Genomic DNA, 14643 nt, shown 5'->3' on the forward strand with positions numbered 1-14643 from the left:
GGGGGGGTTGGGGCGGGGGGGAATATACTCGTTTGGACAGAAAACAGGATGTGGAAGTCTCCTACATTGTGCACATAGCCCTTTTTCCTGTTTTGACTATATAACCTTTCAGACTAAGCAAATCAATGTTATGATTTTTACAACTCTAGAACTTCCATACATGGGAAAGCAGGGGGGGGGGAACTATTTTTTTCTATTACTGCATCCAAACTAATCCTAAGTTTATCTAGAAAAAAACCAAACAATTGATTTAAGCGTCTAGCTTCCATGAAACACAGTCGAGATGCGAATGAACTAGGATGAAGGATGAACAGTGTAAAGATGACCAAAAGAATTGGATAGGGAAATATATGGAGTTGAGGAAACAGATTATGTAGGAGAATTCTGCCACAATACAAGAAGGTGGCGGAATATTGATGCATACAGTTAACCTGATGACATAGAGGCAATAGTCGATACTTTTTTTGAGAAATTGGATCTTGTGGATGTGGGGCGCTTGAAGCGGAAAGGGTAATTTTGGGACAGATTTCAACATGCAACTTTGGAGGATTGTATCTTTTGATGCACTCAGTAGAATCCTTTTTGCAATACATATTTTCGAAAAGCACGTTTAAGAGTTCCAGTTAACTTTTGAGCGTCTTTGTAGTTCCAGTTAACTTTTGAGCGTCAAAGGATTTCATCTTCAGGCTCAGACTGCACGTTTAAGAGTTTTGGTATCTTTTAATTTCTGGATCATAAAGGAAGTCTCCTTACTTTAGGGAGTCTAGTTTATTACTTTTGTTTCACACCCTATTTAAGGGGGCCGAATTCTATGACAATTCTTAAGCTTGGTTATTATATTTCAGAAAGTTGTTTCTTTTCCTAGGGCTTTCTAGGGTCTGTGCTGTTTTGCTCATACGAGAACAAGCATTGTTATTTCCCTTACGCTTCGCTACATCACCTGAAATCGTGATAAAAAAGATGGACACAGCATACTAAATTTGCAATTATCGTCATGTTAATATATAAGATTGACAGAAGAGAAACTGACTATTGATATACCAATTATGAAGCCTTCAAATTCAAGAACTCGACTTTAGCTTTACTATATTTAACCCTGAGATTCTATTACTAATATTTTACTAGTCCGTATATGGAACTTTGTCATCATACAACTGATGCAAAATAAAATCTTTTATAGCATAGAAGAACGATACACGTAGCATATTTCTATTTGAAAATGTCAAACTGGGTACAGTTCTTTGAATAGGTCATCAACCTGACATCAACCTTCAATATTTGATGAAACCAAGAAACTAAACAGAACATGGCGTTTGCCTTGTCATTGATCCTAGAAGATTAATGGAAGACCAAAAACCTTCCTAATTAGTCATGTACTCTAATTTCATGCAATCAAGGAAACGTCCTTAAAATTCTCCTAGATGCAGAGTCCAGAATGGAAAAGATAACAGATTTTTGTTGGAGGAACAACACTCCATAATACATACTCTATACTTGAGCCAAACCAAAGTTCCAAATAGACTACTAGTGCTAACATAATCATAAGAGCTAAACAGAGATGTGTCATTAAGTTCCTAACTGGCAAAACATAATTTAGTATAGTAATCACGTAACAGAGGTTTTATCTTAGTCTTAAAACATGTACTTTGGGGTTTGTATAATTTAGTTAGCTTAGAAGTTTAAGGAGAGGAATGATGATGCCCTCTCCAGCATCGAAGCCAGGTACGTCCTATGCACAAAGGTCTGCATATGACATATTCTCAAGGATCTAGAAATATTCATATCCTCACATTTACTTTCCTCTGATAAAGACAGCGCCTGCAATCATTTTCTACTCAGAAGAACAAAGCATATGGAAATTTAATTCAGATTTATTCAACAAATTTGATATCCACCCCTTTACCCTGGTGTATCCTTTATTCCATTTCAAGCAGCTGAAGAATTCCTCCAGGAGAACTTCCTCCAATGATTCACATCTTTTTTGGGCAAACTTTCAGCATGATGGACCTTAACTTTCAAGTGTGTATATGAGACACATATACATTGTATATTATTATATAAACATTATCCATGAAGTTTTTCATAGATATGGCCACATCTCAACATAAATTTTCAAAAAGTTGAGTATATATACTAGCAAGGGAGTAGTATTGTTGCTTCTGCTATTGTCTTCCCTTCTCTATTAAGAAGTTTTAAGGTCTTTATCTCTGAAAGTATAGTAGCTTAAACTTTTTTTTCTTCCAGTGAAAATGGAGGGGAGTACAATTCCACTGATTGAAAAATGAAATTTCACTGATACAGTATTTTGCGTAGTTAATGTTTTGAAGTTTCAAAAGGCTACACAAAATAATCATGAAAAAATGATACATAAATCTCATAAAGATAAAACATAACCAAACTAATGTGAGCATGAATATTAAAATAGACCAAAAATGATTATCAACTCACAGGAAACCAACGGAAATCCGATTATCATAATTCAGACCATCAGACATGCCAAGATCTCCAATATGATCACCAAGGAGTAACACATTTGTCCTATTCTTCACCATGGTGTAGTCATCTACAGATCCATTTGGATCGCCTAATTTGTCATGAACTGGAGCGGCCATATCAAGGGCATGCTCATTTTTGTTCAAGACATGAATTGTCTTCCCTGTAAGCAGTAAAAACCAAGATGATGAAGCAAGTTACTGAATGATAGGCATGTTTTATTATGACACAGTGAAAAGATGTTAAGGGTGTCAGTTGCTCCAAGTATCTATGGATGTGAATACCACATATGTTACAATATAGGAGCAACTAGCTGCCCTGGACGGCAAGGAAAATAATGAATAACTATTAAGTTTAAAGGCAAGCTAATCAAAATTGAAATGAAAAGGTTCAAGCATTTTCAATTTCAAGCATCGAATATTTAATGGCTTAAGTTAAACCATCCGAACCCCACATGAAAGATATGTTCTACTAAATGAAACAATATAAGATATTAGCAGACAACATATGAAACTCAAAAATCACCTTTAAAGGATATAAGACGACCATTATTATCGAATACCATTCTGTTAGATACAACCTTGACGTTTTTAAAAGATCTATGAAGTTTCTGCCTGAAGACCTGATTAATGGACAAGAAGAAACTTAAAGACGTCATCATCCCAAATATCAGGGGGAAAAGAAAAAAAAAAATAGAACCTAGTTTGATCATGAATTAACATATGTTCTTTGATTATACCTCTTCTATAATATCTGCGAGTCCTGCAGAAAATATTAGTACGGGCACATCCTTCTCCTGCATTAAAAGAAAATATAGATTAAATCCTGCAAAAATATATGTCACAATAGGTTCAAGGCCTACTATAAGATGAGCTTAGCTCATGCAGTGTGACACTTTTCAACCATGATAAGAAATAGTGATGTCTCTCCTCATGGAAGATTTTTGCATCCAAGGAATGAGCATAGGCTACATATAATTCTAAAATACCAAAACAAGTGTAAGAAAACATACGACATTCCCACTTTATAAGATGGAAAAAAGTGATTCATGTTTAAAAATAAGCAGCATGGCTTGAGAGGGGAAAAAATTAATAGCCTCATAGTCACAAAATCAACAATTCATGTGAAGAAATCTCAAGCATTAATCTCTCTGTTTGATATATCAACAGAATTATCTCATCAAACACAATCTAATGTTCATGAATCCAATAGATTCCACAGTTTTAATTTACTTGCAAGAATTACATTTTCCAAGATAGTCAAACCAATGAACAATGCATCAGGAAAAAAATTTAAAATCTAAGCAAGGATCAAAAAATAGTTACATGCTTCTTAAAGCATTATCACCTTAACAATCATAATTGTAATCATTTTTTTATTTTTTTTGTAAAAAGTAAAAGCATGATAAGATAAAAGTAAGATCGATTAACTATTGAAACCCAACTGTATGTCTCTAAAGTATCCAAAAGCAAACACGCCAAATCCATGGGGGGTAACTATTAGATAGATTAAAGTATTAAACCTAATTGATGCGAAACAATGTGATGCAGGTATGAAGATTAATGACAACAATGCTTCGCCAAATCAGCGATCGATCTAGGCAGGAAGCTCAAGAAGAAAGTGTAGCTTTCGATGGGTTTTAAACAAAAGTTGCAATGTACTAAGTTCAAATCTTTTGTAAATGATCCAGAAAATAAATGTAATAATTCGTTCTCTCAATACAGTTCAAATTGTAATATTTAGATAAGTAAAAGTACTTAGCAACAGATTCGCTCGCTCACTTAATCAAGCTGAATACAGCACAAATACGATCGATAATAATATTGATAGCAACATGCAAGCAATAGCAGTTCCGAAAATATTTGGGCGAAATAAAGTTAAACCTTCATCGGGTTGAACTGGTTCGACGGGAGGCTCCTCTGGTGGTGGTTCGTACACGCCAAAAATGAGGGGAGGAAGTTCTCCTCCGAGAGCGACGTAATTCGGATGGAGCGGTGTATCTGGATGGAAACGCCGATGCCACGAACTGATGCCCAAGCTACTCTCTACGCTGTCAACGATCTGATGAGTCACACGCTCAACGTACTCGGGCACGCTCTCGAATGACTGATAATCAAACCACGGGGAAAGTTGTAAATCTACTATGCCGGTCTCTGGATCTAGCACGAGTCCGTCTTCAGCGTCGGGATCAGCCATACACCATCAATTGCAGAATCAGGAATCAAATGGATCGAATCTGACTCGACTAATACCAGCGGGGATGAGTGTTAGGCGGTGGAGGAGGTCAGAGGGGCGGATGGGTTTGTAGGGGAGCAGGGGAATGTTGATGGGTCTGTGATTTGAGAAGAAGGAGGGAGATGAACAGTGTGATTTTTTTTATTTTTCTTTGTTTTCTGTTGTGAAGAAGAGAGGTGACGGCTGATAACCAGAAATCAATAAGCTAGGGTTTCACACCATAATTTAGCAAATCAATTTCATTCATCAATTTATTGATTCTGATTACAATCATGTTTTTATAGAGCAATTACAAAATTTAAAATCTCTCAAATCAATCAGATCCCTCAAATCACTCTCTTGCCAAAACTGAATAACTACTAAATTAAACAACAATTCAAAATTTAAAATTCAAATTTCAAAAATTAAAACTAAGCTAATATGAAAGATTTCCAATTCTTGTTCTCATCACTAATTGTACGTCTATGAAGTATTTTGAAAAAATACACAACAAATCCATACAGGATAACTTTTTTCCCCTTTCTAACATTTAGTATATAGTCAAGAAGAGATGCTTAAGCTAATTCAGTCAATGGAAACATCCATCACATGGCATTCCTCAGGATCTAGCTCTTAAGTCTCAAGGTTTTTCATTTCATTGATTTATCACTCATGGAGTGACTCTGTCATGTTATAACAATCATTTTATAAGCTAATATGTTTTGCATGTACTGGATTAGTGATTCCATAGAATAATGGCCATAACAATTACCTCCAAATATTCGAATAGCTCAACCAAACCATCTCTAAAAGAAATTGTAGCATCTGCCACGGATTTCTTAATAGCATCAAAGGTCAGACCTCCCTCAATGAGAAGACCATGTGTCTTCTCCCACCTGTAATTGTGTAGAAAGTGTTAGAATAAAAAAAAATATAACCGTCAATATTCACCATAACTTCGAGGTTTCAGTGTAATGGTGAGAGGGGACTTAAGATGGTATCAGAGCAACCCAGGTTCAAATTCCACCGACTATGAATTTAAAACGGATTTTCTAAAAATTGACACAGCTCCATGAGTCCAGGTTTCCGCCAAAAAAAGGGCTCACACTGTAGGGGCATGTTAGAAAAAATATAACCCTCATCTTCACCACAACTTTGGCATTTTGGCATAATGGCTAGAGAGACTTTAAGAGAAAGTAGCTTAGGTTTTATAGAATAGATACTTTAGGATCCCTTGAACTTTGGACTCTTGCATAAAGCAGTAATTTACATTCGGACTAGAAATTTTACATGTATGTTTCTCAGAAATGACATGAGATTTACTATTAATCAGTAGGCTAACTACATCCAGTTAAACAGCAACCATGAACATACATGATCAACAAAGAAAGACTATAGCCTAGTTAATGTTTGTTTTGTGTTTGGCAAAAACTGGAGTAAAGTTGGCCCTGTTTTTTTAAGCCAAAATTTAGGCCCTTAAATGTCATGGTCCATCCCCCTGATTCGTTCATAATCCATTAGGATAAACCTGGCCAGGATCAATCATAACCTGATTTTTAATGGTTTGGCAAACACACCCTTAGGCTTACTGAGGTACAAATATGTTTCTGCCATTTATTTTTGTCATTCTCAAGTCTCAACACTTATTGACTAGCTCAACTGAGGTTTCAGCTTCCTGAGGTACAAATATATTACTACCATTTATATTTGGAATTTCACTTTCAACACTTTTCGACTAGTTGAACCGAGGTCCCAAACACGTCAGTAGCTTGTTGATTGATTACATGCAACACAAGCTAGGTAAGCAGAAAGATGAGCTTTGACATAGTAAACACTAAGGGCATGCTCTGTACTCGACTTGCCTGACAGTTTCCATCCTGATTACTCATGAGGATTTCAATGCTTATAAATTATGAAGAAACTTTTACCCTTTGGATCATCTTAGACACACTCGACCAACAAGTACGAGTTCAAATTTGACTCCATTACCATGAAAATTCAATAAGGATGAAAGATATTTAATTAGTATGGACTGTCACTGCAAGTAAATTGTCATTGGTGTCACATTGGCTCTTTATATGAATAAACAACCACTGCTAAATAACGATATCCAACTTGATCCATGTGGTCTTTCACATATTTGATCCACGTGGTCTTTCACATATTTTTTTTTAATTAGAATTTTCTTTTTTCAAAACCAGCAGCTTTGGGGCATTGTAATTGTAAGCTGATTGGGTTGTATCATGTTGAATCTTCCATCAAATTGTTATGGTATGTCAAAAAAAATGGTGTGCAATGCGTACTTGATGCACCTACTATGAGCAAGTCACAATCTGTGCATGCACGTGCCAGCGTTTTCGCATACGTGCCTGTCTATATGAGCAAACAGTGACCAGTGTGCCCTTCCATGGTATTGGAAGGTGTGTCATTGGTATGGCACACATCTAGACTACTACAATCTAGATTATTAACATAGTCCAGATCATACATGTGGCTTCAATACATGTCATGTTAGTGACACACTAGACAACACTACGATGGAACACACCAGCTCCTGTTTCTCTGTGTACACACAAATGCACGCACGCATGCGCGCATGCGCACACACATGGCTGTTCGGTTACAATTGTGAGAGATGAGTATTTATGACACATTATGGAAAGTGGTAATCCACATCACCACTTTCATTTTGTGTGCTTCCATTGTTTGGTTTGGATTCTATTTGGAATCCTAAAACGGAAAACATACCTTGTTTGACTGAATTTAAGCTGATGCTAGTGTGCTACGCTATAATAATTTAATAATAGTAAAGGAGGAGCTTATGTGATGGTAAAACTGGAGGGTTTAATTGGATGTCATTTAATAAATACAATGGTATAATTAAAAGTTAATGAGGAATGAAGTATGTTATGCATGTGTCTTCATGTATGTACATATGTGTCTCCATGTATGCATGCATGCATGTATGTATGTGTCGTCATATATAAAGAGAGATGAATATAGGTATGCTTAGTACCAAGCAAGTGATGTGGCTACTTTTGATCCACTCATTTAATGGGAGGGTAATTAAGTGGGAATCATTTTTAAATAGGCACCTTTAAATGCATGGACAAAAAGCATCTATGTCACTACCAAACACAAAATTGGTCTTATATATGTGTGCATGTGTAGGGGGGAGCGTTATTTGTTTCTAGGGCATAACTAGCTTGGTTATGCTCGCTTGCAAAAATATGTATTATACAATCAATTTACTTGATCCACTTCATTCATTCGATTTATATGTTTTGGATGATATATAAACAAAAAATTTGGCATATTGTGCTATAGTTACTCATGCATCAAGTGATTATAAAATTAATGGTTTTATGACAAACAACTAAAGAGACAATGAAAAATATGTGTTAGTGTAGGGTCATAAATCTCACCCTAAAAGGAGTAATCCCTTTAGGATGGATAGGAAAACTGGTAATATTTGAAATAGTGTGTATCCCTAAGATTCGCTCTACAAAATAGATGTTTATTAACCGTGGTGTTCGATATCTCCAATAGACTCAATAGTCTGTTGTTAATTATCCTTTAGGGTTGTTAGAATTAGTATTTAGATTATCAGGTTAGGACTCATTAACCCATTAGCCTATTACCCATATGTACTCCTATATAAACCCATGTGGATGGATTAAAAGGATAGACTCTCTAAATTTTCTCTTTCAACATGGTATCAGAGTAGAAACCCTAACCCTTGTTTTCTCTACAAAAAAAACTGCACCTACCTCCGACGAAGCCTGCATTACCTCCGTGACGAAGCCCGACGAAGCCGTCGCGCCGCCGACGAAGCCCAAACTAAGCCGCGATCTAGATCAAATCTCAGGCATCAAGGCCAGCAGAACCCCAGATTCACCTCTTCACTCCGTCGTCGCCCCCGTCTTCCTGAATCTGCTCGCCGTGTCCTCAGTCACGGCCGGTCGTCGTCGATCCTTCGGAGCTTTTTTTTTCTTTTTTTTTTTTTACGCTACCGTTATTTGTATTTTTCTTTTCTGTTTGAGTTTGGGCCCTTTTTTGTTGGGCCTGGTTGCTGGACTTTGTAAGAACAGGAGTGATTTGTTCATTTACTTGATGGGGGTGTAAGAGCTACAGATTTAAAAATAATAATAATAATAAATATATATATTTATATATATATTTATTATTAATATATATATTTATTTATATATATATATATATATATATATATATATATATTAAAAAATATCTCTTGGATGAGATCTCTAACCTTCGTGTTTATGAATTATAATCCTTCGGGTTCCTACACACTAACCTTCGGGTTTTCTATTCTAACCTTCGGGTTTCTGTTTTAAACCTTCGGGTTTTATACAAGGAGATTATGATCCTCCTGCTTCTGTACTATCATGCTCTGTAATAATGACAGGATCTGACATCTTTTCTGATGCTATTACTATTACCCCTACTACTACTGAGATCTCTACCTCCAAAGTTGTATTGGGGACTACGGTGAAGTTAAATGGTACCAACCATCTACTTTGGGCACAAGCATTCCGCATCTTCATTAGTGCTCAGAACAAATTGGCTCATCTTCTGACCCCCACCTCCTGCATCTACAGGTCTTACGTATCCCGTATGGATCTCTGCTGACTGTTGTGTGATGACTTGGCTCCTTAACAGTATGGAAGCCCAGATCAGTAGCAGTGTCATATTCTCAAACACTGCTAAGGAGATGTGGGATAATTTAAAAATTATGTACGAGAATGAGAAAAATACATCCTGACTGTGTGTTCGAGTTGTATGAACGTCTTTTCTCTCTTCAACAGGACGATCGCTCTGTACCTGAGTACTTTGGTGAGCTGAAAAGTCTGATCAATGAGTTAGAGATGCATCAGCCTACGGTTACGAATGCACCAACACTGATGGGATATCGTAGGGACCTTGCAGTGTCCACGTTCTTGTCGGGTCTGAGTCCCACTTTACAATCTCATGTGCGGGGCCAGATATTAGGAGGAGATATTATTCCTTCTTTGACTGCTACTTTCTCAAGAGTTATATAGGTAACTACTGGAGATACTGCTACCTCACTGTCTACTCCATCTCTTGACCAGTCTGTTATGTTCTCCGGATGTGACAGAGGTCGAGGTCGTGGTCGTGGACGTGACCGCGACATAGGGGGAGGACGAGACTCTTTTGGTGGAAGACAAATCAACTCAGATAGGAATTTGCGTCAATGCCACCATTGTGGAAGAGCTAATCATATATCTGAGAAGTGCTGGAAAAAGTTTGGTCGTCCTGCATGGACCCAGATAGCTAATATTATTTCTGCTGTTTCTCCCACTACTACTACTTTCGCTTCTTCCATAGTTCAAATTTCTCAGGCTGAGTTTGACCGATTGCGTCAACTCGATCTCTCTTAGGACAGTTATCCTGCTACTCATGCATCCTCTTCAGGTATGGATGCTTACATTATCTTTCCTCACAGACCATGGGTATTAGTTTCTGGCACCTCTTCTCATATGACAGGTATAAAGGACCGCTTTGTTTCCTTAAATCTTTCTGATAAGTTTTCATCTGTTCGAATCGCTAATGGGACATACTCTCCAGTTTTTGATGATGGAGTAGTCCATGATATTTCATCACTGACTCTTACTGATGTTTTATATCTTCCCAAGTTTCCTGTTAGTTTACTGTCCATCAATCAGTTCACAAAACACAACTGTAAAGTCATATTTTTTTTCTTCTCATTGTGTTTTCAGGACCTAGCAACTGGGATGAAGATTGGTTCAAGATATGAGAGATAAGGCATGTACTATTTGGATGACAATACACCCACTACTGGTCTTGTTGCAGAAAAGTCTCATCATTCTTTACTATGACATCAACGTCTTGGTCATCCATCGTTATCGAAACGTCGGTCAGTCATTTCTATCGAGTCTTCTGTCTCTTCTTTAGGTTGTGAGCCTTGTGAACTGGGTAAGCACCATCATGCTACTTATCAGAGTTGTGTTGATAAACGTAGCAGTTTTACGTTTGAGTTAGTCCATTCTGACGTTTGGGGTCCTTATCGTATATCTTTCATGAGAGGTTATAAATATTTTATTATCTTTGTTGATGACTTCTCTCGCATGACTTGACTTTATCTTTTAAAAGATAGATCTGAGGTTTCATCTGTTTTTGAAATATTTTACAATGAAATTAAAAATCAATTTTTCACCTGTATTCGTATCCTTCGTACCGGTATGAACCGAACTTTACTTTAGACCAGATTGCATGTATCATCTCTATATCAGCCTCTAATCACCATTATCGAATTGGTAATCCCCCTCATTTGTTCTCAAAACAATAGTCTTAAATCTAAGTCATAGTAAGTCAGTAGATTGTGAGTCCTGTAAACTAGGGAACACTAACGAGTGTCTTACCCTAGTCTTGTCAATAAAAGAGTTTGTAATCCGTTTGATTTGGTGCATTAAGATGTATGGCATCCTTGTTCTGTTTTGGAAAAAACTTGAATTTAGATATTTTGTTAGTTTTATGGATGATTTTTCTCGCATGATATGGATCTATCTATTGAAAACTCATTCCGAAGTACTCTCTGTTTTTAAAGTTTTTATGCCACGATAAGTAGCATTTTCCTTTACCCTCCAAAATCTTCAATTCTATATGTTTTATTCACAACCATAGTCCTCAAAGGATGAAACTGGATTCGTAATCTATTCGGGGAATCTTTATTGGGTATTTTAGAACTCAAAAAGAGTACAAATGTTATTGCCCTTATTTAGATTGTTGCATCATTCAGCGTTATTACCTTCTTTGAAAACAAACTAAAGGATGCTGCTTTTTATACACCCACTCATGCTCAAGATGATTATTACTTTCTTATTGTTTGAGAGTCAGTTGTCAATGCTTCTTCCAAACATGTTATAAAAACTTATCCACCTTCTAAGTTTGCGGAGCCAGTTCTAGTTTATACATAACGTACTACTCCGAAACATGTGCTAGAGTCCACCTCTAATCTAGGGCCTGACTTACAAGTTAGTCAAAATGTTGTCATACAGTTGAGTGCTACGACTATTAATGATCTTCTCATTGCCCTTCAAAAGAGTAAGAGATCTTGTTTTAGTTATCTCAATGCACACTTTGTCCCTTACTCTTCATTATCTCTGTCATATCATTCTTCCGTATTTTCTCTGGACTCTCACTCGGCTCCCAAGAATGTGCTAGAAGCCCTATCTATCCCAGATTGGATAGCGACAATGCAAGAGGAGATGACAGCTTTAGAGCAGAATGAGACTTGGGATCTTCTTCCACTGTCATCCAAGAAGAAAGTTGTTGATTGCAAGTGGGTTTATACAGTCAAGGGGAATCTAGATAACTCACAGCTCGCCTCAAAGTTCAACTAGTTGTGAAGGGATATTCACATATATATGGGCTGAATTATATTGATGTCTTCTCTCCTGTAGCAAAAATAACACTTGTCTGCATTCTTATTTCGCTTGTCGCTCGCTATCACTGGCTACTATATCAACTGGACATTAAAAATGCATTCCTTAGTTGCATTCTCGATGAGGAGGTTTATACTGAGCAACTACTAGGTTTGTTGCTTAGGTGGAATATGAGAAGATCTGCAAGTTAAAGAAATTTCTCTATGGCTTGAAGCAAACTTCGAGAGTTTGATTCAGACATTTTGCAACAGTAGATCAAACATTGAGGTACGAAAGGCCACTCAGTTTTCTAGAGATTTCATGGTGGGAAACAAATTCTTCTAGTTGTATATGTTGACGATATTGTGATAACTAGAGATGATGTACATGGCATCAGTAGCTTGAAGAAATATCTACAGGAGTAGTTTCAGACGAAGGATCTTGAATCCTTGAAGTATTTTCTAGGTATAGATGTGGCTAGATCGAGAAAGGGGATTCTCTTATCCTAAAAAATATGTGCTTGACATATTATTAGTGGGATGTTAGAATACAAAGGCATAGCCTCACCCATGGATGACAAGATCAAGCTACTACCAAATTAGGGGGAGCTATTGGAAGATGCTAAGAAATACAGAAGATTAGAAGAAAGCTGAACTACCTGACAGCTACCAGACCAGATATCGCGTTTCCTGTCCGTGTAATTAGTCAGTTTCTCTCAGCACCCGGCATACCCTACATGAGGCTATAAAGAGGATTCTTAAATATCTTAAGAAAACTCTAAGCAAGGGAGTTCTTTACTCGGACAATAGACATACGAGAATTGTAGGATTCTCGATGCAGATTGAACAGGATCTCCAACAAACAGACAGTTAACCACAGGATATTTTATATTTCTTAGACAAAATCTAGTTTCCTAGAAGAGAAAGAAGCCAAGTATAGTCTCTCGTTCTACAGCGGAGTCTGAATATCAAACTATGACGGATCTTACTTGTGAGCTAATATGGATTGGAGATGTGTTGATGAAAATTGGTTTTCTAGTGTTCTATGAGCTTGTATAGAGACAATAGGGACTTCATTCTCATAGCTGAGAACCACGTAGTCCATGAGATGACAAAATATATAGAAATCGATTGCCAATTTGATTCATAAGATGGAAAAGGATTCATTAGAGCGAAGCACATACCTTCAGAGCATCAGCTTGCAGATATACTTACAAAACCTTTTGAAAGAACACAAGTAAATTTTATTTGTGATAAGCTAAGCATGTATAACATATATGCTCAGCTTGAAGGGGAGTGCTTAGAGTTATATCGTTGTTATGCAATGTGTTAAGTCTCACATCGATTGTGGACTAATACCTCTTATATATTGTTGAGAGTTATATTATTGTTATGCAATGTGTTTAGTCTCTCATGTTATAAATAAACCTATGAGGTGAGGGTAATAGATCCTCTCTGATTACTTCTGTCTACAATCAAAATACAAAATAGATGTTTGGCAGTGATGCGATCGGTTCTCATCCACTCATTTGAGGAGAGAGCAATCAAGTAGGGATCATTTTTAAATGGACAACTTTAAATGTGTGGATGAGAAGTGGTCATGTCACTACCAAGCACCAATTTTATGCTTAGTACCAAACATACTCATCTCTCTCTATCTCTTATATATATATATATTGCTATATATATATATATATATATATATATGACAAATTTTTAAAACCAACCTTTTTGAAACTTTATTTTTAAAAATTTACTTATTTATCTTTTATTTAGCATTTTCGACCTCGTTTCAGCCAGTTGGTTGAAACTGGGTTGAAAACGCTAAATAAGTTACGAAAACTTCATGAGATTTAGAATCACGTGAAGTTGTGTCCTTAATTAATTAGCGCTTAACAAAAAAGCTTGGCTCAGGCAGTGTATTGTTATTGAACTTCATGGGATTCTAAATCCCGTGAAGTTTATATGAAACAAACTACATAAAATTAGTAGTTATATGTAGTGGGTTCAGTGGTTATAGCAGTAGCTTATAAGGATTAGGTTGAAAGCACAGGGTTCGAATCTTGGCATTGTAAATTTTTTTTACTATTTAAGAAAAAATATGTTCGGATAAGATTCGAACTCAAGACCTGTTGAATGATTAAAATTTAGCTTTCTTTGAGCTAACCACTTAGCCACAATTGCAATCATGTCATTTTTATAAACTCTTCGGGATTTAAAATCTCGTGGAGTTTAGCCTAATTCTAAACTTTACGGTGTTTAGAATCCCGTGAAGTTTAATTAAGGACTAAACTTCACGTGATTATAAATCCCTTTAAGTTTTAGCAATTTATTTCCCATCTTCAACCCAGTTTCAGCCAACTAACTGAAACTAGGTCGAAAATGCTAAATAAATCTTAAATAGGTCGATTTTTAAAAATAAATCTCAAAAAAGGTTGGTTTTAAAAATTTGTCCATATTATATATATATATATATATATATATATATGTGTGTGTGTGTGTGTGTGTGTGTG

General features: G+C 36.4%; 1 protein-coding gene across 1 annotated transcript in view; it reads right to left on the reverse strand.

Moving 5' to 3' along the window:
- The window catches only part of LOC109848670 (7-methylguanosine phosphate-specific 5'-nucleotidase A), an 18977-nt gene that overhangs the window by 977 nt on the left and 3357 nt on the right, over positions 1-14643 (reverse strand). Inside the window, exons 3-6 of the mRNA XM_020418293.1 lie at positions 5480-5603; positions 3233-3289; positions 3019-3115; positions 2449-2656 (exon numbers count right to left, since the gene is read on the reverse strand). Of these exons, the coding sequence (XP_020273882.1) occupies positions 2449-2656; positions 3019-3115; positions 3233-3289; positions 5480-5603 (486 nt within the window). The remainder of the gene's footprint in view (positions 1-2448; positions 2657-3018; positions 3116-3232; positions 3290-5479; positions 5604-14643) is intronic.

The sequence above is a fragment of the Asparagus officinalis genome, chromosome 7, assembly GCF_001876935.1.
Source record: "Asparagus officinalis chromosome 7, Aspof.V1, whole genome shotgun sequence".
Classification (NCBI taxonomy): domain Eukaryota; kingdom Viridiplantae; phylum Streptophyta; class Magnoliopsida; order Asparagales; family Asparagaceae; genus Asparagus; species Asparagus officinalis.